Genomic DNA, 24,191 nt, shown 5'->3' with positions numbered 1-24,191 from the left:
TTTTCAAGAAATGTTTGTGCCAGATGATCAGGGTTAACCTATACCATCGTGGAATTAAAGAACATTAACTGTTCCCGTTGTGTTTATTAGCTCTAGCCGTATTACTGGGCACTTTTCTGGAGTACTTGATCATCCTTTTTATTCAGTCTGGTTAGCTGGCTGTAATCTTTATAGTTTTCCAACGAGTGGCAACTACTCCTGATTCACACTTATTATATCAGTCAGACCTTCATATTTCTTTCCCCATTTCTTTCTGGAGCTTGATGGATAACCAGGAAGGGGAACAGACAGGGTTTCCGCCCTCAAGGGCTCATCTTCTCCACACCCTACATCCTCACAGGGCATACCACCTTACCAACCAGGCCCACAGCCTGCAGGACTCTCTCAGGACCATGTAATTAAACCTCCAAGAGAAGGCTGCTTCCACTAGAAGCCACCCCCAGGCAACTTCGGATCCACTTGGTGGGAACTAAAGGTGACCATAAAAGCTATCATTTCTATGTTTCAGTCAGTGTTGAAACAGGCCAAGCGGAGATACCTGAGACACTGAAAAGAGCCAGAGCCAGAGGAATGTGGCCTGACTGGTGGGTTCAGCCCGTAGTTACAGGGGTGATACCTAGCCTGACCTGGGCCAAGTGCCTCAGGACTTGGTCTTAAGCACCTAAGCCCATACATAAGCTGGTGTTCTGGGGAAAGACTTGCATCCCAAAGATGACATGAGAATCAGACAGGAGCTTATTTGGTAAAACTTGAGTAAGGAAGGGAGCATGACTCCAAGGTGCAAGACAAGACCCAAATATCAGTTAGGCCCAGCAAATATTCTATTTCTCTATCCAGCAAATATGAATTTGCCGGAGGGAGGATGAACCTGGTCACATAGTCCTTATTGAGATGCTTGAGATACCACTGATGCATTGATTCCTAGCAAAGACAAGAATGAGTCTCCTGACTGGGTCTGCATTCTGTGCTCTTGTCTTATGGCCTTGGATGCCATGTTTGATCCAAACGAGCAGCCTGGTGATTTTTCTCCATGTGTCACCATGTTTCTTTTTCTTCTGGGGTTTCTAGAAAGATTAACCAAACATTTTACTCACCAGACATTCATTGAATTCCTGTTACATGCAGGAGGCCTTCTTAGAGGACTTAGAAATGAAATAGTCTTTGGTATTTAACCATTCACTCACTCAATTATTAATTGCTTCAAAAGTATGTACTATTATGTATAAGAAGTATTAAGAGAGGTTAAAAGCATTGGCTCTGGGGTCTCATTGTCTGGCCTCACATTATCGCCTGGCCACTTTTTGACCCTGGGAAAGTTATTTCTTCATCTATAAAACCAAAAGAATAATAGTAGCTACCTCAAAGTAGTTGTAACTCTTAAATAATATTTTGCCTGTGAAGCTCCTATTCTATGCAAAGTAGAGAATAAATAGGTATAAACCTTCCTTCATAAAGCACTGGAAAAGATTACATTTATATACTATTCTCAGAATGTTGACATACAGTGATGGATAGCACATCCCTAGCTGGCAGGGGCTAAGACTGGGGAAGGGCATGTCCCTAATGAGGTAACATTAGGAGCTTTCTCGGTGGTGATGGAACTCTTCAGAATCCTGGTTATGGTAAAGGTTACACAAATGTGTACATGTGGCAAAATTTCGTAGTATAATGTGACCCCTCAGAAAACAAGTGCCTGTAAAAACTGGTGAAATCAGAATAGGTCTATGTGTTGTTTAGTTATAGTGTTATGCCAACGTGAGTTTTCTGGTTTGAAAATGCATCAGTCTTGTGTAAGAGGCTGGGTGAAGGAGGCACAGGAATTCTCTGTGTTATTTTTCAGCTTCTAGTTCGTCTTTGATTATTTCTGAATAAAGAGCTAAGAAATAAACATATAAAGCGCCGAGGGAGATGTGACGACGCAACAGAGAAGAAACTGACTGGTCTTTACTCTCCCAGAGTTCACATCCCACTGGGAGGGGAAACCAGTAATGACACTCTCACTGATTCCGTCTCGATGATGCTCAGCATCATGAAGGAAAAATGTAACTTGCTACTAGAGCTCATGCAAGGAAAAGGGACAACTCAGGGGGAGCTTCTTGGAGGTTATGCTCTTTCGGACCCCTTCTATATGGTGATGATGAGCCGGTGGGGCTGGTGGGAGGCACTCCAGGCAAATGGAGCCCTGCTGAAGGGCTGGAGAACAGATGGAGCCTTCCAGCAGCTTAAAGGGACCAGCAGGTTAAAGGACATGTAAGACTTGGTTGAATGGGCTGGTGTTATAAGCAGAGGACTGAGGTGGGTCAGAGAAAGACTAATTACTTTTGATAAGAAATTGTGGGGGATTTTTAGGTGGTGGGGACAAGAGCACCATGAAAGTAACACTTGATAGAGCTTAGATTTTGAAAAAAAAAAATGTAATGAATCTCAAGCTGTAGTTACAAAAAAACACAGAGGCATGGATACTTGGAAGTGTGGTGAGTTTGAGAAACTATACGTAGTCGGTTGATTGGGTTCCTGGAAGAAGCTGGAAGGGGACTGGAATGAGAATTTGGGACCAGATCACAACGGGAGTTTTGGTTTTATTCCGCAAACAAGGGGGAGTCATTGGAAGTTTTAAACTGAGAAGTTCTTAAAGATTTTTAATAAGGTAACTCCGAGGCCAAGATAAAGCATGGATAGAATTTAAAGGAAACTGATGCCGGGGGCTCTAGCCAAGGGGCTACCGCAACAGTCCAGAACAGGGAGAGCGTGGTCTGGACCTGGGGTAAAGGCAGGAGGCACTGGAAGCAGGGAATGAGAGAGGAGCCTTTGTGAAAGTCAACTCAAAAGGCGATGTGACCTTGGATCCAGGAGCTTCACCTAATTTATTCCTCTGAAGTACTCACGTGAGTACATAAAAAACATACACGTCACACACCATTGCAGCATTATTGGAAACTGCAACAATTGGACTGAAGATACATATCTATTCCTGAGTGCTTAAGTAAATTGTGGTGCAAAATCAGGCAGCGTGGTACTTTGAGGTGCTTAAGAAAAATGGGATACCACTGTAAAACATATTTAAGTTAAAAAATTGTAGAACACGGGGCGCCTGGGTGGCTCAGTGGATTAAAGCCTCTGCCTTCAGCTCCGGTCATGATCTCAGGGTCCTGGGATCGAGCCCCGCATCGGGCTCTCTGCTCGGCAGGGAGCCTGCTTCTTCCCTCTCTCTCTGCCTGCCTCTCTGCCTACTTGTGATCTCTGTCTGTCAAATAAATAAATAAAATATTATTTTTTTTAAATTGTAGAACACTAGCTATTAGTGTGGTCTAATTTTCTAAAATAGTGACTGGAATGCCCATTAAATGCATAGGAAAAAGCCTTTTAAGGGTATACCCATCCTTTTACTTCTATAGGGTGTGATTACAAAGAATTTTTACTTTTTTACATTACATTTCCTTATGGTGGTGTATTACAAAGGTTTTCATGCTTAAATTTGCCTATCTGGCACTCACACGTGCATGGCATGGTCTTAGATTGGCCTTCCTGTGAACAGGCTCAGGGTACCTGCAGAAGAAGGGGGCTCTTGGGAGAAACACCTGTTCAGAAGGGAGGAAGATGGTGTTGGGTAGAAGGAGATGACCCACACTGCAGTTGAAACCAGCATCCTGAGACCTCTAGGGCTGGGATGACCGCTCAGAGTTGCCCTAAATGAAATGGATGCAGAGAGCCTGGGTGTTTGTTTCCTGGAATCAGTCAGACATTGGATTTAGACTGCTCCCACTCCGCCATGAGAAGGGACATGACTTCAGGCAAGACAGTTCCCTGTAGCTGAGCGTAGTTCCCAGTGAGGGATGCAGCTCCTAGCGGCTGGTGACCAGTGCTCCCAACATCTAAGGGATGCACACATGAGCCCTGGAGCGGGAATCTGGGAGAAGCACTAGCATACCTGCCCCAGTTATTTGATACAAGCATAAAAGCTCTGTCTTTGCAGACCTTGCTGAGTGACCACACTTAGCTGGATTGGATACAAAGATAAAGGAGGAAAAATGATGATCTTGATGCAGCACAAAATTCAGTGAAATGAAACATTTTTGATGAAAAAATCTTAGCAATATGAGTAAAAACCAGTTTTTTAGCCTTGTGAGCACTTCCTTGAGCCTACCCTTTCACTGAAGCTCTGACCCCTCTGTGGGACAAGGCCCACGGGTGCCTGTACCCACTCCGCCAATTTGCATGGACCCAAGGCCACGATATCCATGTCCATGGCCACTGTCCACAGAGCACTCTGAATCTGGTATGGGCATTTGCCCCAGGGGAAGCTCCAGTTTCTGTGTTTGCTAGTGTTGTTCTTTCCGCCTGTTGTGTTTTTGTCTACATGGGTGGGTTTTGTTTTGTTTGTTTGTTTGTTTTTACTCCTAGTCATTTCCCTTCCTTTCTTGTCTGCTCAGCAATATATTTGAAAGTATATTTGTTGTAATTTATTTAGCACCTAGTGTTTCACGGTAGGAAAATTTTTCAGTGTGTCTAGTCCACGGTACTACAGAAAGCTAAACCCCCACTGTCTTTACCAAAGGCAGTTTTTCCTTTTAATGCTTATAATGTGACTTTCAGTTTTATGTGGTTTTGTATTTTATATTTTATTTATTTCCTAAGCTCTCCACTCTTATCTTGCTCTGTATTTAATCTCAGATTTTCATCTTTGACCTCTTTTCTTTCATGGAGAATTATTTGATCATTAATTAATCCTTTTTCTGGTTTGTATTGTTCAGTTGTCCTTTTTTGAGGGGAAACGGTCATATTCCACTTTTTGTCTCTCCCTCTCTCTCTCTCTCTCTCATGATATTTATGAACACATTCCATGTTATTTATTGTCTTATGATTACTCTTCCTTAAATTGGTTCTTTCTGAGCCAGCCATTTGCGAAATGATAGTACTAGAGACAGGCTAGGGAACTGAGCTAGGGCAGCATGAATTTCTGTCTTTTTACCCCACCTACCCCAACCTCCTTTGGAGAATGGCTTCTCTCTGTGCTACACCCATTTCTCTCTCCTTCACTCATTTTGATCACAACCGTTTTGTATGGTGACAGGAAGCTTAGGGTTCATTGGGTGAGCAGGAGCTGGCCACGCAGGCTGCTTACCACAGATCCTTTCTTGCTTACTATAACATACCCACATCCTACTTCTTGCAGAGATGACATGCTGGCCTGTGGCCACATTTTGCATCGTCACCTCTGACACCTGAAGCCAGGCAGGGATCAGAACATCTCCGCAGTGCTCCCATGCATCTCAGACCTCCTGTTCCCAGCAAGGGTCACTCAGTGTCTTTTAGAGGGCATCGCCTACAGCAGTTTCTCTGTTCTGCTCACTCAACCAGAGAACCTTTGGATCCCATTTCTTACATCAGAGTCTTGCCTTGTCCTGGCTTAATTTTCCTAATACTGAGCAGCCTGTTGAAAAGAGTGGTATATGGACTCTGGGTGTTTCCTATTTCATTGGTTTCACTTTTTCTTGTGTCTGGCTGATTTGGGAGAAAGAGAGCCTTTAGTTTTCCATCTGGATCCAGAAATCCAGAGAAAGATCATGTCAGGATGATAGAAGACTCAAACAGTTGAAGGAGAGGCTGGCAAATGAGGGTCTGAGACGAGATTGGCTAGAAGAATCATGTTGGAAAGAGGGTTTCTCTTCCTCACAGAGAGGAGGCCAAAAAATATGGAGAACGTGTAAAAGGAATTTTAGGTCATTAGGGAAAAAATTGAAGGGAGCTCCCTCCTATGGGAGATGTGGACCGTGACCCAGACAGGATGCACCAATGCATCTTGATCATTTACTCCACACATTTTTAGCAGAAATGTGCTATGTGTGAAGTGGTGAGGAAACAGCAATGAACAAGACAGACAAGTCTCTATTCTCCGACGCTTCACCTCCTCTGAAGAGACCAGACACTGAACAACACCACAAACGTACTTTCCCTCAGCATCTATAATAGAAAAGAACAGGGTCACGGGGTCACTGGCAAGGTGTCTGTGAAGAAGTGTCATTTAAGCCAGACCTGAAGGGATAGAGAATGCAGCCTGGTAAAAATGGGGTCTTTCACCCATTCTTGGTGGGAATGCAAGCTGGTCAGCCACTCTGGAAAACTGTATGGAGGTTCCTGAGAAAGTTGAAAATCAGAGCTATCCTATGACCCAGCAATTGCCCTACTGGGTATTTGCCCCAAAGAAACAAATGTAGTGATCTGAAGGGGCACACGCACCCCAATGTTTATAGCAGCAACGTCCACAATAGCTAAACTATGGAAAGAGCCTAGATGTCCATCAACAGGTGAATGTAGTATATATAAATATACATATATATTTAATATATACATACAATAGAATATTATGGAGCCATCAAAAAACCCAAAATCTTGCCATTTGCAACAATGTGATGGAGCTAGAGGGAATACTGAAAGAAATACGTCAATCAGAAAAAGACAATTATCGTATGATCTCACTGATATGAGGAATGTGAGAAAAAAGAGGATCATAGGGGAAGGGAGGGAAAAATGAAACAAGATGAAACCAGAGAGAGAGAGACAAACCATAAGAGACTCTTAATCTTAAGAAACAAACTGAGGGTTGCTGGAGGGGTGGGGGTGTGAGAGGTGGGGTGGCTGGGTGATGGACATTGAGGCGGGTATGTGCTATGGTGAGTGCTGTGAATTGTGTTAAGACTGACGATTCCCACACCTGTACCCCTGAAGCAAATAATACATTATATGTTAATTTTTAAAAATCCTGATACCTTGAATATGGGAGAAATTTAATTCTCTAAAATCTTGGTCAGTTGTAAATAAATCCTACAAAATCCAGTGGGGGGGGGGACGAAGGAAGAGAAAATGGGGTCCAAGAATTCCTGGCAGAAAAAGGAGGAAATGTGACGACCCTGTGCCATGAAAGAGCTTAATGAGTTTCAGGAATGAATTGTCAGTTGGAGCTTCTGGAGCAAGAGAGAAGGTGGTACAATCTGAAGTCAGAGAGGAAGACGAGCATCAAGCCACGTGGACACTACAGGAGCTGGGTTTTTATTCCCAAACTATTTACTCAGTCAGAAGGGACCACCAAATGTAGGTAAAGGTGGATAAATTATAAATTCTACCACAAAGATTATAGTAGAAGGCTGTGAAAAAAGGTGGCAACCTGTGCTTTAGAAACTCTCTAAATACAAATTCTGGCTTTAAAGTAATTTGTGTCTGGCTGATTTGGGAGAAAGAGAGCCTTTAGTTTTCCATCTGGATCCAGAAATCCAGAGAAAGATCATGTCAGGATGATAGAAGACTCAAACAGGTGAAGGAGAGGCTGGCAAATGAGGGTCTGAGACGAGATTGGCTAGAAGAATCATGTTGGAAAGAGGGTTTCTCTTCCTCACAGAGAGGAGGCCAAAAAATATGGAGAACGTGTAAAAGGAATTTTAGGTCATTAGGGAAAAAATTGAAGGGAGCTCCCTCCTATGGGAGATGTGGACCGTGACCCAGACAGGATGCACCAATGCATCTTGATCATTTACTCCACACATTTTTAGCAGAAATGTGCTAATGTGCTCTGTGAGCATAGTTCACAGAGTAAAAAATACGTAGTGTTCCTCACAGCCTCATAATTACAAGTAGAGGAATTCTATGTCACATTTCCAGGAATGAGGACTAGAAACTAACTATACACTGGAACAGAAGATAATGTAGCATTTCAGAGAGGCCTGTGCTTTGCGGCCCCTTGCTGAATTTGAGGGTAGGGCTGAGGGAAGTCAGCCAGGAGAGCATGTCAGGACTCAGAATCTTCTAGACCTGGAGGATGGGAAGAGTAGGAAGTACCTTGTCAAAATGAGAGAGTCCCTCTCTGCTGGCACCCATCAGAGACAAAGCCAGCTAGTATCCAAAACACAACATATTTTCATGCTTTCTGTGTTTGGAAGGAGAAAGCACAATGGGAAACATGTCTACCTATTATCACTCAGCAAATATTATCATGGAAATAAGTGATGGGAAAGCAAAGCATTACAAGGAAATCTGGAAGCAAAGTAATAGAGCTCAAAATAGGATTCATTTTTTTCCCCCCAATAGGTATTTGGTAAAGTCTGAGTACTAATGGGTTAGGGTTTTGTTTTGTTTTGTTTTTTAAGATTTTATTTATTTATTTGACAGAGAGAGAGAGAGACAGCGAGAGAGGGAACACAAGCAGGGAGAGTGGGAGAGGGAGAAGCATGGTCCCGGCTGAGCAGAGAGCTGGAAGAAGGGCTTGATCCCAGCACCCTGGGATCATGACCTAAACTAAAAGCAGATGCTTAATGACTGAACCATCCAGGAGCCCCAGATTTTTTTTTTTTTTTTTTTTTTTAGTTTTTTTTAAAAAAAGCAATTTCATAGGGACGCCTGGGTGGCTCAGTTGGTTAAGCAGCTGCCTTCAGCTCAGGTCATGATCCCAGCGTCCTGGGGTCGAGTCCCACATGAGGCTCCTTGCTCGGCGGGGAGCCTGCTTCTCCCTCTGCCTCTGCCTGCCATTCTGTCTGCCTGTGCTCCCTCTCTCTCCCTCTCTCTCTCTGACAAATAAATAAAATCTTAAAAAAAAAAAAAAGCAATTTCATAGATCATGTCATATTGAAGCTGAAGACTTTAGAGATGTATTCATTTATTTCCTCCTTCCCTCCTTCAACAGTGGATGTTTGAGATATGCTAAATGGCTTTTATAGACCAATCTATAGATAAGTGACTTTTCCCTGTGACCTCCTTCATGGTACATTTCTCAGCAACATCCTTTGCACTCTACTCGGTTTTATTAAATTCCAAAGAATTTCTCACTGAGCAGTACAGCCTTTTCTTAGCAGTGGACAAAAGCTGATTAACTTCAGCTTCTATTGGAAACCATATCAGAAGCTCCTTACAGAAGGAGACAAAGCGTGAATCCAGTTTTCTTTTGCATTCATTTCTAATTGTTCCAGGGCATCAAATGAGGCCTCGATGAGTAGCTGTTAACACAAGGATTTTGTCTGGGAAGCTTGAAGGACTGTCAAGTGCCTGAGTTACTGCTACTCTCAGTTCGAGTACAGTATTCCCGGCCTGGCCACTGAGAAGCGGCAGGTGCCCGCTGAGAAATAGCCAGCCACAATGGTGGAACGTTTCCGTGGCACTTCGCCTGTCCAAGAGAACCTATTTTTGTTTCATATTCATGCCCTGGTAGTAGAGTTCAAACTTATTTTGGGTTTGCTGATGACCATACTATCAAGAGGAGATCAGTGCTTGAAGCCAAGGAGCCACCATCTGTGCTGTATTTCTATCTTAAGAATTATTTAGAAGGCTGATTATTCAGTTAGCTGGGCCTCTTAACCTTCTAGTGTTACACTAAGAAAGGTAGCACTTCCTTGAAAGTCACTTCACTTTTAATTACCCACAAAATTCCCTCAATATATGGTAGGGGTGAAAGAAGTGATCACATTGCACAGGTAAGTACCGACCCCACAACGCTCTCCATAGGGTAAGGACACCATGAATGGAGATCAGAAAGTTGTTCTCCACAGCAGTGTGCTAGTCAATCATTAACAATGGGCTCTCTAAGGAAAAAATACCTGATTGATAGCAATTGTTGATTTCTATAGCAGAATAGTAAGAAAGCTTGATAACCTCAAAAACTTAAATGAGATGGAAAAATTCCACAAAACACAAAAAATGACTAAAACAAACTCCAGAGAAAGAAACCCTTATATCTATTAAAGAAATGGAATTCACAGTTAAGTCTTCTCATAGGAAAACTTTAGAGTCCAGATAGCTCCACTAGAGAAACATACCACTTTATACGCAACTAATGTATCACTGAACACTATGCCAAAATCTAATGATGTAGTATACATTGGCTAATTGAATTTGAGTTAAAAAAGAAAAAGAAAAAAGAACAGAAAAAAAAAGAAGTGTATTAAATAGGTTAGGAGGGAATAATAATACCAGTCAAGCCCAGAGTCCCTTGAAAAACAGAGAAGGGAGCTTTTCCCAGTTTATTTTTTGAGGCCACTGTTATCCTGTCACCAAAATTAGAAGAAGACATAAGAAAATAAAACTAACTACAGATTGATAATACTTTATGAATAAAGACGGGAGAAAAATCCTTAACAAAATATCGGCAAGTCAAATCCAGCAATATATAAAAATGATAATACATCCTGACCAAGTATAAAATGTTAGTTTAACATTAAAAATCTCTATAATTCATCATATTAACAGAATAATGAAAAGAATTATCAGATCACCTGACAATACACAGCAAAATTATCTGAAAAAGTAGGCTTTTGTCTGCGTCATACATAAATGAGGGATAGGAGAGATTTTCCTCAATGTGATAAAAGGCATCTAAGAAAAACCTGAAGATAATATCAAACTTAAATGTTAAAGACTGGACACCTTCCTAAGATGGGGAAGAAAGCAAGAGTGTTTGCTGCTCATCCCTTCTAGTTGACATTGTGCTGAAGTTTGTAGGTTGTGCAGTTAAGAAAAGAAAAAAGAGGTAAATGCCATACACATTATAAGGAAGAAGAAAAGCTGTCTTTATTTGCAGATCACATACATATAAAAATCTAAAATAATTTATGCAAGAATGACTCGAACTACGTGAATTTAACCAAGATAGAGGACATAGCTCAATATACAAGTCATTTGTACTTTTATATATGAGTAACAAAGAATGTAAAAACAAATTCAATACTGTCAACAATAACATTAAAAAAAAACACATGAAATGTTTCGTGATAAATTAAAAAAAAAAATGTGTGCGATCTGTGCACTGAAAACTACAAACTGAAAAACCAAGGATCTACATGAATGGGGACATCAGTGATGTTCCTGGGTCAGAAAATGCAATATTGTGAAGATGTCATTTCTCCCCAGATTGAATGTATTGATTCAGTACAGTCGTAATCAGAACTCTCAGAGGATATTTTTATAGAAATTAGCAAGCTGAGATGGTAAGATTTAAATGGAAATGCAAAGGACTTAAAATAGCTGAAACAGTTTGGAAAAGAAGAAGCGTGGAAGCATATGGTAAGCAGAATTCTAAGATGGCCCCACGATTGCATCCCCTATTGATGCAGACCTATTTAATCCCCTCCCATTGACTGTGGGAGGGGACCCGTGAATGTGATGGGATGTCATCCACGGCTGGGTTACATTAGATGGCAAAGATGAAGGGATTTCCACCTATGGCTCCATCCAGGGTTAGCTTTGTGCTTGTGTGTGGAGTCCCAGACTAAATGTAAAACTCGTCCCTGTCTTCAGAAACAGACACATCTTAACCACCTCCCAGGTCAGGGGATACACCCATTGGTTGTGTGCTCAACCCTCCAGTTCAGACCCATGAAGGAGGTTCACACAGGAATACTTGTGTCTTTTGGGGAAGGAAATTCCAGCATCATGGTTTCCCACCTTATGGTCTAGAAAAGGAGGTGGAGGCTCTGGGTAGACCAGTCACTCAGCTCAGTGACTGCCTCACTCCATAGCAGGGCCCAGAAGCTCAAGATGGCTGGAGTAGGACTTTCCACAGCGGGCATCTCAGACTGCGCATGAATGACCCCAGGATCTTATTAAAAATGCAGAATCAGAGCATATCAGGAAAGGACGTGGCATTCTACACATCTAATAAGCTCTCAGGGGACATGGGAGTTGTGATCCTTGGGACTGCATTCTGAGCCATGAAGCTGTAAATTTGGCACCCAGGTGTGAGGGCAGGTAACATTGATAATACATTTGAAGTCTGTAGTGAAATGACTAAACTGAAGTTGTGAGTAATTTTAAATTACCCATTGTACTTGGAAAGATCCTAATGATAGTTAACATTAAGCTAATAATGTTTGGGTGTTTTTTTTTTCCCCCCATCTTGTGCATTTATCAACCGAAAATAGTTGACCCAAAAGCAGGATAAGTAACAGGAGACCCCAGTCTGGTATTGAAACTATGTGTGTCTATGATTGCCTCTTGTAATTATCTTTCAATATGTTTTATGAAAGGAGAACTGTTCATAACATCTTAGGTTTTAAGGGTGAACCTTCTTTTCAGGCTATGATTACCCATGTCATAACTGACATACTTGGAAAAGAACTTTAGAACTCTTCTGATTACTAGCTTGTGCTGGGAGTTTTATGAAAAGTGGCATTAAAATATTTACTACTTTTATTAATAAAATGTGGGGGTATGGATAACTTACAAGAAATGAGATAAAAATTGTTTCTGCTTAATATTCATCTGCATTTTATCACTCTGTACCATTTATTATGAGATGCAACTCTGCAGAGACTGTGATTCCCCTTTCTCTGGGGTAGCTGCTGTCTCCATGCCACATTTATTGACTACCTACAAAAGCATTTGCATTTTCTTTAAAATTCTGTGCTGAAGGTCTAGACCCTGGACCATTCATTTTTTTATCTTATCTGAACTTATCTCACTGTTAGTTTGAAGAAAGATAAGAGAATAAATTGAGCACTGTACTCTCTTTGGAATGGCTATGTTGCTGATGAGTCAAAAGAAACCTCAGGAGCCCAGATGAACATGTAAGTTATTCCAAGAGAATTAGGGTTCTTCCTTTGTGTTCCATACGCTCTGTTTTCAATGCAGCCAAAGCCCCTGCTTAGGCTATATAAATTAATACATTTGCAGGAAATGTGACTTTGGGACATTTTATATAGCAGTGATTTTAATGCTGTTAGTGGTGAAATGGAAACTTGAGAATGTGAAGATTAATTTAAACCACATGATGGGTTCAAGGAAAATACACCACAGTTTCTTGAATGTGTGCTGACTCTGTACAGTGGGGAACGGGGTCCAAAAAACCACCAGTGAACTTTTAAACCCTCTTGAGAGGATTCAAACCAACACAGTTAGCCCTAGAAGGGAGCTGTTCCAGATGAGAGACACGTCATTTATCTCTCCCTTGAAAACAGATTCCTTTGCCTGAAAGAACACAGCAGGGAGACCAAGGAAGGCAGAAGGACCCCACGCGTTCCTACTAACGGAGTGAAGTTAGAAATCCCTTTCCAGTCATTAGCTGGTTTACTGATTCGTCTCTCACTCTAGATTACAATTCTGTTGGGCTCTTTGAACAATGGATAACCAACACCTTGTATATTGTAAATTTGAAATAATGGATTTCTTTTCCCTTCTAGTTCGTGGTAGCGGTGTTCTGGATCATTTATGCCTATGACAGAGAGATGATTTACCCGAAGTTGCTTGATAATTTTATCCCAGGGTGGCTGAATCACGGAATGGTGAGTGGACTAAAACAAATAATTTCCTTTCATTAAAAAAAAAAAAAAGGTATTAAAGAACTATTTTCTGATTTGAGTTTTCCATAGAATGTAGCTAACTGCCTGTGCAATGATGGGGGTTATGAGAGACTGTATTTAGAGAAGACTGAATGTCAATAAAAACATCTTCCCATGAAACGGAGTCACCGTTAAAACTACGTAGTAGATGAATCCACAGTTTGTAAGGGATTGGTGGTGTTGGATTATGCAACTGGCAAATTCTATGGATGAATTTAATTTCTGTGCTGTTCAAAGACTTGTCCCCTGTTGGAGCCTAAGAACCTAGTTTCACCTAGACCGCTACTGAGGCCCTGTAGCCTCCTCCTCATGTCAGGGGATTGTGTTGGAAATCACTATGGCACTGGGAGAAATGGCCTCAGCAGAGCAGCAAGACTATTATTTTCTCTGAGAGATTGGCTGCAGGCGCTAGAAGTGACTTTGGCAGGATGTGCCCATCAGAGGGCATTTGCCCGGGGTGGTGAGCTCTTTCCCTTCTTCTCAGTTTGATTCCTTCTGATGCTTTAGACATGGTGTTGCCTTCACACATTTCAAGTCAAGTATTTTGGATGGTTTGTGTGTCACCTTATGAGACTTGAGGATATATTTTCTGCAGAGAAATTTTGCATGGTCTTCCCTTTCTGCTTCTGGAATTGAGCAGTTTTGTTATTAACTAGGAAGCCTGCATTTTTCTGGTTACAGCAATTTTTAGAATATGTCACTGGGTGCTCCTGGTGAAAAGGGCAACCCATCACAGAAATTATAGGGGAACAAAGAGCTAGACATCACACGTCATAGGTCCAAATGAACAGTTTCCTCTCTGCCCCCAATTTTGGTATATTTTGAGAAAAGTGGTGTGTACTAACAAACAAACATTACTGTACTCAGGGGCTTTGATTAATTCTTTCCTAAGCCAACTCCTCAAAAGTGGCACAGCTCAGACAACTAGCATTTTCTTGGACATCAATTAGAGCCACGCTGTTGAAGGATTAACATGGCACCTCTGCTCTAGTTCCAAACGAATAAGCCGGGTCTTGTCAGATTCATTTCACCATCTAAGGGGCTTGATGTGACTACTCTGTGCCTCGCCAACTTTTGGCTTTTCTTGCATGTGAAAACCCTTTGCATAACCCTGTATCTGTCATGCTCTGCCCCCAGTGCACTTTCCGTTCTTTACTGGGGAACGCTTGCTCACCCTGCTACCTTCTATAACATCTCTCAGAAGTCTCTTTTCAGCCCCACAGACCTGGTTAGCTCTCCTGTCAGGCTTGCAGGGCACCTTCAAGTCTCCATCAAACACGTCTGTATCCCTTGCACAAGTGTTAGTTCCTAATGCCAACAGCAGCTTTCCAGCCCCGAGCACTGCACCCACCCACCTGGCATGTAGTAAGATCAATGCCTATTTGTCCGACTAATGCAAGAATTCAGCATCCAGTCATCCCTCCCCTCCCCACCTTATCTGAGAGGGCTCCTTTCCAAAATCCCCAGTTTTTTGGGGGGTAGGGAACGCCTAAAACCTGAAATCCAGGACAGTACCATACTATGTTTTTTTCCTATACATATGCACCTGTGATAAAGTTTAGTTGATACATTAAGCACAGTAAGAAGTTAACAACATGAGTAGGTCCTTCACAGAGAACCAGCAATCGCACCATGTGTTAGAGGAGAATGGGCCTTAACTGTTTTGCCTGTGATCTATATCCCTCAAATGCACAAAACTTCCCGTAGGCCAGAGAATAAATCACAACCTTTGCAGATCCGGGTGCTACTTAATGTTTCAAATGAATCGTTTCCAGGTACTGATGAGGCCATTAGAACGATAACTTGACTCTCAGAACTTCCCCTCAATTCACTTTGATGAGTTAAATTTCTCACTCTTAGAGACAAACACTCCTTAGGAATTCAAGGAGAATTTGAGTGACAGGGATATTTCAGAAAGGGAAAAGATAAATGAATCGACATATCAAATCCCCTAAGATAGTAAGAGCTCAATAGATGCTTTCCTGAAGAACTTTGTCCGTTGGTAGAGACGAATGATCGTTTCTTTGGTTTTCTTCATGTTCCAGTTCATGGTTCCGGAATTACAAGAAGCTGCATATGGTGGCTGAGGACAATTTTGCAATATTAATTTGCATTATTCTAAATTTGTGTATATGTAACTTTATATAGTAAGCTGTTTCTTTACATTGGCTATTAAAATATGAACATTAACTACTGGAACCATGAATAATTTAATTTTTATAAAAATTTGTAAAAGTATTTATGAAACACAAATTAGATAAGAATTTTCAACTTTATTTTTAAATGTTATTTAAAAGTTTAATAATTATCATTTGTATTTTAATCTCAGATAATTTTCAATATTTGGTCTTAAAAGTATGAAAATAACTAAACATTTTTACATTCATTTGAATCTTTGTAATTTGATGAAAACCTTCAAATTGTGTATACTTTGATTAAACTTACATTTTACTTTTAATGCCTTAGATTAATATTGTCAGTAGAGTTTAAATTTTGTGAAAATTCCATTATAACTACATATTTGGTGAATTTGCTGAAATGAAGGCAAGAAAATAAAATGTTGGAATATTTATATTTATATTATATTAAATAATATAATTTTATAATTAAAAACTTTATAATTTATAAATCTATATGCCTTTATTATACCATCACATATTTTTTTATTTTGTTTTTTAAAATATATATCTAACAATCTAGGAGGATAGAGCATATTTAATATTTTACTAGCTTAATTTGTAATTTTTAAATACTTCTGTGGATGGATTTCTGATCCATTAGGCCTTTGGCTCTGACCTTTCTAGATCATTGTAGCTACAAGCATTCCAAGAGAAGATGTGCCCTGTTCTTAGGTGTAGAGTCACACTTACTATTTGAAGAGTCTCAGCATAACTGCTCCAGACCCAGGCGCCTAATGTAGTTTATATGTTTGTCATGGCACTATTTCAGAAGACATCTCCAAGTCAGTCTTGAATTTATACCACTCAACTGCCCAGCAAAAAAAAAATTAGTTAAAACATGCATGCAAAAAAAAAAGAACAAACAAACAAAAAACCTCAGAGGATTTGGAATTCACAGGACTTTCCTTTCGATTTACTGTAAAGTACCTGTTAGACATGATTGTAACTGAAGGAAAGTATCCTATCTCTTCCTTTCTGTTGTTTCCCTCCATTCTCTCAGCAAGCAATCTTAGAGGTTTTTGGGAGAAGAGAAGAGGAAATGGGTACCCAGATGGGCTGCAACAGTAACAGAGCCTCGCTGTGTAACTGCCTGCTTATCTCCAGGTTCTACTGAAATAACATGTGCACACACACACGATTTTCATGTAGTATAATTAAAAATATAAACCTATAAAATACAATGTATTTGACTGGAGTCAAGACCGTTCTACCCCTGTTGGGGATTTAAAAGGGTATTTACATGTTTGTTTTTGAAACTTGAAAGAAGGTTGAGGCACCTGGGTGGCTCAGTAGGTTAAGTGTCCGACTCTCCATTTCTGCTCAGGTCGTGATCTCAGGGCCCTGAGTGCTGAAGATTCTCTTTCTCCCTCTCCCATGGCCCCTCTCCCCTACTCCCACTCCCTCTTACACATACACATGTGCTCTCTCTCTCAAAAAAAAAAAAAAGAAAGAAACCTGGAAGGATGTCATGTTTACATTTATTGCCTCTACCGCCTTTCTGTCCTCAGTCCACTGATGATAAGACAAGAGAAAACTGGAGATCAGCAAAATGAATCATTTTCAAAACGCAATGCTAATTACAGGGTCTACATGGTCCCAACTCCCGGGAGATGAGCTTTGATTCAATTCAATCTGGCAAACATTAATTTTCAATAAAACCATTAAATGCAAAACACCCTACTAGGCACTGTGTAAGTTATAGGATGAGAAGAATATTTCCACTTTTAAAGGAGAGAAATGGCCTGTTTGAGGTGGAGGAACGTGAGTAGGAAAACATTTCCACAAACTAACAGAGTGTGTCCTGTGGGCTTTGTTCACTCTGACAAGGAGAAGCCCTCTTGTTATTCTGGCCTGTTTCTTGGCTGCAAAACTAGAGCCCCAAATTTTTCTCTTCTGCTAATTATAAGTTTAAAACACTGTCAATAGAATAAGTATACATTAAGAGCAATAAGTAAATAAATAAATAAATATTTAAACTCTAGAAAGATTGCAAATTCTCAGCGATGCTGTAACAGGAAGAACCAACAATGAGACAAGTGTCTTTGCTTAGTGAAGACCTAATTAATGTTTATAAAATGCTTTGAGAATACCAAGCACTGCAGAAGTTTAGATATTTATATTATTATCACAGATCTTTAAGCATACATGACCTAGATATTCTTATAATTACAGCAGTTGTTCATTCCCTGGGTAATTTATAAGGAGATAAGAAAATAAACCCCACCTCTCTTCATGCTTGATTTGCCAGTTGTTCTTGTTATATGTAACTGATCCTCAAGGGAATTTAAATTTAGGTAACTATTTATTCTGTTTGATATTATTTTGACATTTGGTAATTACTAAAGTTTTGGTATATCTGTCTTTCCTAGAAGAGAAAGCATTAAATACTGCTTGGATGGTCATTGGTTTTGTAGGAACTCAGATTTGATGTTATTCTTCTGTTAAATAACACAATTTATGGAAAATTTTCCAGTTCAGAGCCACACAGATGATGCATATCATGACCCGTGGAGTCTGTGCCACCCCAGTACTGGGTACTTCACCAAAAAAAAGCTGTTGGTCACAAGAAGGCTATCTTCTATTTCACATGAAAAAAACTGACCTTTCTTATTTTCCCATTATATTCTAAAGTAACTGGAAGAAATCTGGAAATTTTCAAAACTAAAAGGAAAACTAGAACAGAGGTCAGAAATTTCTTGGGAACCACTTTCTAAGACTCCCAGTGGACCTCCCAAAGAAAACAAATAAGACCCCAAAGACCCAGGAACGCGAAGGGAGTTCCATCCGCAGTGAGGCAGATACTTCCAGAATTTCTCCATACGGCTCTCACTTCATTTTACTGATCATCGCTTTGTCCTTGTGAATTTTCATTTGTTCAGCCTCACCTTCTCAGTAAAGCCCACTCAGCTGCCTATTGGATATTGCAAGCTACCCCTGTGTCCCCAGAGTCCCCTTACCCTTCCCTTTGTCCCCCTGGTGGTACTTGCCATCCTTGACATATAATCTGCTTTACTTACATGCTGTGTCTATGGCTTATTGTCCATCTCCTTCTGCTGGAATATAATTTTCATAAGAGCAGGTCCTTTGTTTCAGTTACTCATCCATCCCAAGCACTTCAAACAGTGCCTCTACATCATGGAAATCCAATGAATATTTGTTGCATCAAATGAATATTTGTTGCATCAAGAATCAAATATCCTATATCCATGTTTTTTTCTTGTCCTTTTTTCCCCCCACTCTATCTTTTCCTTTTCATAATAGTTGACAGAGAATGCAACCCCAAACTCTTCACTTTTTCCCTAACTTGTACTTTATTTCTCTCCTCAATCTCAGCTGCGCTGCAGTAAAATCTTATATACATAGCCTGCTGTCCCCTCTAAGGGTCTTTTTGGTTGGTACGTATCATATTGTTGTTACTGCCTGAGAAGGCCTGAAATGATGTCCAAAGAACACAGCGTAGTCCCTGGAACATCTGAAAGTTATGGGCCAGGTAAATGGAAAAGCCTGGGTCAAATTTATTAGAAAGCTCTTCCATATATTGATTATTTTATCTGGGTATTAGTTGTTTTTTCTCTAGGGCAATAGACCATGTCTTTAAAAAAAATTATTTATTTTAAATTTCTTTTCAGTGTTCCAGAATTTATTGTTTATGCACCACACCCAGTACTCCATGCAATACGTGCCCTCCATAATACACACCACCAGGCTCGCCCACCCTCCCACCTGCCCCTAGACCATGTCTTTTTAAAGCAATTTTCTGATATCCCAAATTCCTTTGTAGAACTAATTTTCCACGTAAGGATAGAATTCAAGGCTAATACAGTTTGCCTTACACTGTGCCCTGTTTCTAGCTACACTGAATAGATGAACAGGCCCAGTGGTATTTTGAGTTCATCAAAAGGTCTATAAATTATATTCAGATATTTTGGGGTCAGCAAAACCAAAAGTGTGGTTTACTCAAGTTCTTTTACCCCTAATCCTTAAATCCATAGATATTTCAAAGTAAACTTCATTCATATGTTTCCCATTCACGTGCCCTCAGTTCTTCATAGTTGGGGGAGAGGTAGGGCCAGGCCTGAAGGTGTTGTCTTAGGAACTGGCTTCCTTCTTCATTACCACAAACAGATCATTCATTAGCCACAGACCCAGCTCCTTGGCAGAAGTCCATCCCTATATCCTTTCCAGTTCCCTTTTAATTGAAGCTCCAACCTCAGCAAGCATCAGTGATAGCTGCCAAAGAAAGTGAAGTGGAAAAACAAAGCTGCATTTTCTATCATAGAGAACCAGAATCCTAGCATCTTAAAACTTGGGAAGTGTTTCTAAAGACCATCTGGTCTGTGCACCATGTGATACCTCAGTTCCCTGAACAATATCTTGGCAAATTCCCTTTTAGTCTCTACTTGAGCATCTCCAATGATGGAGCTTCAACAGTGGACCAAGGCCATGGGGTGTTCAGCTGAGGGAAAACTCTGATAAAGAATGAAACCTTTGTTTTTTTCCTGCAGTTCAAATCTTCCCAGACTGTTCATCCATTCTGCAGGACTCAAATACCTGCTGTCTCTGTTCTCTTCATGTTCTCTTCTAAGGGGATCTCACTCCTCCCCATGACTTCAGTCTGTGTTATATGTGGGTCATTCCAAGTCTATACTTCCCGGCCCATCTTCCAAGGGGTATCACACTCAACATTTGACACAAGGACCTTGAGATGAACATACTGAAACAAATTCATCATGTTAACCTGTCCTCTCATCTTATTGTTCCCCTCATGTTGCCACTTCAGTAATGGCAGAAGCATCTGAAAGCTGTTTCTACCACATGCCTCACAGTTAGTTGACGAGTCCCGTTCCATGTACCTCCAAAGTAGCTCCCAAAGCTGCCCCAGCCTCCTCATCTCCACGATACCTGCTTTAGTTCAAGGCTTCATCATCAACCAGCTGAACTGAGGCAATAGGCTAGTCTCTTCTCTCCCCACCTCCCCACTCCCTCCTCACCAGAGCTTTCTCTGCACTGCTGCCTCAGCTACCTTCCTAGAAGAGCTGAAGCTGTGAAGACTCCTTGCTCCATTCCTTTCTCAGAAACCACCTGTGTGCGAAGTGGTCCCGAGTCTCCAGGCACCTGAGCGGGTCCCTTCTCCCTGCACTCAGAACACTTTGTCCTGACACCTAAGATTTCACTTATCACATTGTTTGATTAGTATTTATTGGTTATTGCCCCCATGGGCTATGAGGCCATCAAAGGGCAGCAAATGTTGTCGTTGTTGTTTTCTTTCATCTTTTCCTCGAGAACCTAGCATAGTCTCTGGTATTCCTGCACACTCCATAAATATTTGCTGAGAAAATGGCATATGGGCCCTTGAGCATCATGCTCAGTATCCCTGATGAGGCTTCGGCTTGTCTACATTCATTTCTACAGTTCCGTATGATTTGGCAAGAGACAGCAGAGCAGTTCAGCCAAAGTCTTGGCTTATTAGTGTTGTCCAAGCTCTATTAACTCTTTTTGGCAGTTTCATTATACCATACTCTGACACTTGCACTTCATGCTTACCTGATCAGCATGTGGCTTAGCTAAGACTCAAAGTTGTTGTTATTTTGTTCTTTTGTATACAAAATGTAGGATCCTTAGGCATATTCTTAGTGAATTCCATATTGTTAACTTCAATTGGGATACAGCGTGGGCCCTGGGGAAGCCACAGTACTGAGATTTTAAGGGTCATTAAATGGATCTATTGGAATTTAATAAAATGATTCATTTATGAAACTGTTTCATATTGAAGTGCCTGAGTTGAAGCTTCTTTGGAGGCTCCCACTGTGAGTAAAGTCAGTAACAAGGAACCCAATTTTTCAGAGCGGTGAATTTTAACCACCTTGTAGCCATGCGCCGAGGGGATGGTTGATTCCTAAGGTCAAGACAGGTATTTAGATAAAACTGACCTGTGTGGTAGCAGAAGGGAAGAGCAAATAGCGGTATTGGCCACTGAAAATTATCACCATATCCAGGGATGGAGGAATAGGAAATTAATGCAGTATATATAATGAAGAGAGAGTTCTTGGACACCAGGGACCTGGTGAGGAAAAGGATTATAAGACGATATTGGCAACAGGTGGATGGTAGTTTGGGGACAAAATCACCTGAGAAGAGTAGGTGTTGCTGTTTCCCAATTTGCCTGGATTCGAGATATCTAGAGGTTCCGAGGGGTCATTGTGTTGGAAACATTTAGGTAAAGTGGAAACATTTAGATAAAGTGGGAAAAGAAACTTTTCTGGGAGTCCAGAATCATTGTCCCAAACCCTTAAGTTCATACCAGATCATGAAGACACTACCATTTTCATCTTATCCACATGCTCCTTTATCTGAGTCACGTTGAAAAGTAAAGGAAGAACCGCAAGGAAAGTCTGTGGCAACCCATCAAGAAATGTTCAACCCAACTTCTTCTTCTTCTTCTTCTTCTTTTTTTTTTCTATTTGAATCTGAACCTAAGCTACCAAATTTTTCTCTAAATTGCCTGGTCCTTTAGGAATACTGGTTAACTTCCATGAGCCTATTTAAGGTTACGATGGGGCTTTTCTGGGACTGGGTGTCCACGCAGCCCTGAGTTCCCTCTCAGAACCCTCCTTCTCCCAGTGCACTCATGCGTCAACTCTGCCTTACATCACAGAACTGCCCATCCCCTCTTTAGGAACCTCTACCCCACATGTGCCTCTATGATAGCATCCACTGTCCTGTACTTGTACTATGTTGTTGCATCTGTCTGGAACTGGATGTTCTTTAGTGGCAGGTGCATGCTCTTAGCTTCCTCACATAGTCCCCTCTTCTGGATCAGTGCCTGGCATATAGACGGTCTCAGAAAATGTTTTGGAAAGGATGAGTGAATAATGGTGGGGTGAATGCCTTTCTTTCCTATTTCTCCCAGTCTCGTAACACTTTCTGGAAAGGAAATAAGATTATTTTCTCTAAGTGAACTTAGGCTGGTACCTGTGATCACCATTTACTTCTCTATTTCCCACCTAAGTTCTTCAGTGACCTGTTTTAGAACCTCATAACATCCTTGTCAAGCTCACTGGCTTATAATTTTCAAAATCAGTCTTTCCCTTTTCCAGAGCGGAACTCTGTCTCCTGGGCTTCAATTGTGCAGCATGAGAACTTGTCCAGGCTTGCACAGTGAGCCAGCGCCCTAGCTGGAGGTAGGATGAGGAGCGACCCAATCCATCACACTTATCATACCCAGGGTCTCTCTTCATGGAGCTTTGTTAATATCTAGTGAACAGATGCCTTTCACCATGAATCGTCATTATATTTCATAAACATATCTCATTGAGACTCTAATAAACATCCCTGGCATTTTTGATGATTTTCCTTTTCAACTAAGCAAGGGTGACTTTTTCTTATTGTTTTACCATATCCATATTCAGAAAATGAACTTGCCCTTGATGATCTAATTAAGATACATTTTTTAAAAATTTTATTTATTTGGGGCGCCTGGGTGGCTCAGAGGGTTAAGCCGCTGCCTTCGGCTCAGGTCATGATCTCAGGGTCCTGGGATCGAGCCCCGCATCGGGTTCTCTGCTCAGCATGAAACCTGCTTCCTCCTCTCTCTCTGCCTGCCTCTCTGCCTACTTGTGATCTCTGTCAAATAAATAAATAAAATCTTTAAAAAAAATTTTTATTTATTTGTTAGAGTGAGAGAGTGAGCACAGGCAGGCAGAGTGGCAGGCAGAGGCAGAGGGAGAAGCAGGTTCCCCGTGGAGAAAGGAGCCCGATGCGGGACTCGATCCCAGGACAACGAAATCATGACCTGAGCCACCGAGGCATCCCGTGATACATTTTAACCTAGTTGTAGAGATTAGCCCTGGTGGGTGGAAATGTTTCCCCTTAAGGTAACCCCTTTCATCCTTATCTAATACATTCATTTATGTGACCTGGTAATATATTGAATTATATGTCCAAGTGCTACTCCTCACACTGCCACCATCTGTATGTGTTAGGATAAAAAGATTGATTTTAGTAAACAGCCCTTCTATTATCTACCCTGCTGCCACGCTCTGTTTCTGTAGGCAGCTCTTCTAAGAGACGCAGACACGTGAGCCACCTCGAAAGGGCCGCTGAACCAGATGACCTCTCCAGTTTTCTCTGGTTTTGTCATTCTGTGAAAAGGGTTTAGTGTAAGTGATTTAAGAAGTTAGTCAGAGTAGAATTCTCTGTTCAATGGTCTTTTGAAATTTCTCTCTTGAATTCCACGAGTGGGGAACTTACAGCTTCTTGCAGGAATTCCGGAGATTGGCCATGGAAATACAGAGCACAGTGCCTGCCACTTAATATGCCCCATAAATAGAAGTCCCCTCAAAGAGGATAAGATAGGAATCTTATGGTAACAATAAGATAAAATTTCCCTATAGCTAATGATGTTCATTTATTATCATATAATAGGTGAGAAGCTAGCGTCAAACTCTTGTCTAAAGCTTCAAGGAAAATGCTCGGGTGGAAATCTTGTATTTTTAGCAACACCAAATTTATATGTATATTCCAAACATAAAAAATTAATGAAATTCCTTAAAAGTTTATATAACAGGTAAGAGATTTATCCTTGGAGGTAGAAGTCAACTCTCCCTTATTTATTTTTAAGCATTTCCCCTCGCTTGCACCTAATGTAAACCACTTTGCTTAAACTAAGAATTTGACTGCTAATATTCACACATATGGC

At 40.9% G+C, this 24,191-nt stretch overlaps 1 protein-coding gene across 8 annotated transcripts in view; it reads left to right on the top strand.

Annotated features, from left to right (window-relative positions):
• Positions 1–24,191, top strand: part of AIG1 (androgen induced 1) — a 265,814-nt gene that overhangs the window by 80,405 nt on the left and 161,218 nt on the right. For 7 of the 8 annotated variants that reach the window (XM_032339347.1, XM_032339345.1, XM_032339340.1 and 4 more), the window contains one exon: positions 13,155–13,256. In XM_032339347.1, the coding sequence (XP_032195238.1) occupies positions 13,155–13,256 (102 nt within the window). Of the gene's footprint in view, positions 1–13,154; positions 13,257–15,358; positions 15,779–24,191 lie in introns of those variants that run through there. The other variant, XM_032339348.1, reaches the window with a different exon arrangement.

This window comes from Mustela erminea, chromosome 4 (genome assembly GCF_009829155.1).
Source record: "Mustela erminea isolate mMusErm1 chromosome 4, mMusErm1.Pri, whole genome shotgun sequence".
NCBI lineage: Eukaryota > Metazoa > Chordata > Mammalia > Carnivora > Mustelidae > Mustela > Mustela erminea.
This window is presented reverse-complemented; position numbering and strand designations above follow the sequence as displayed.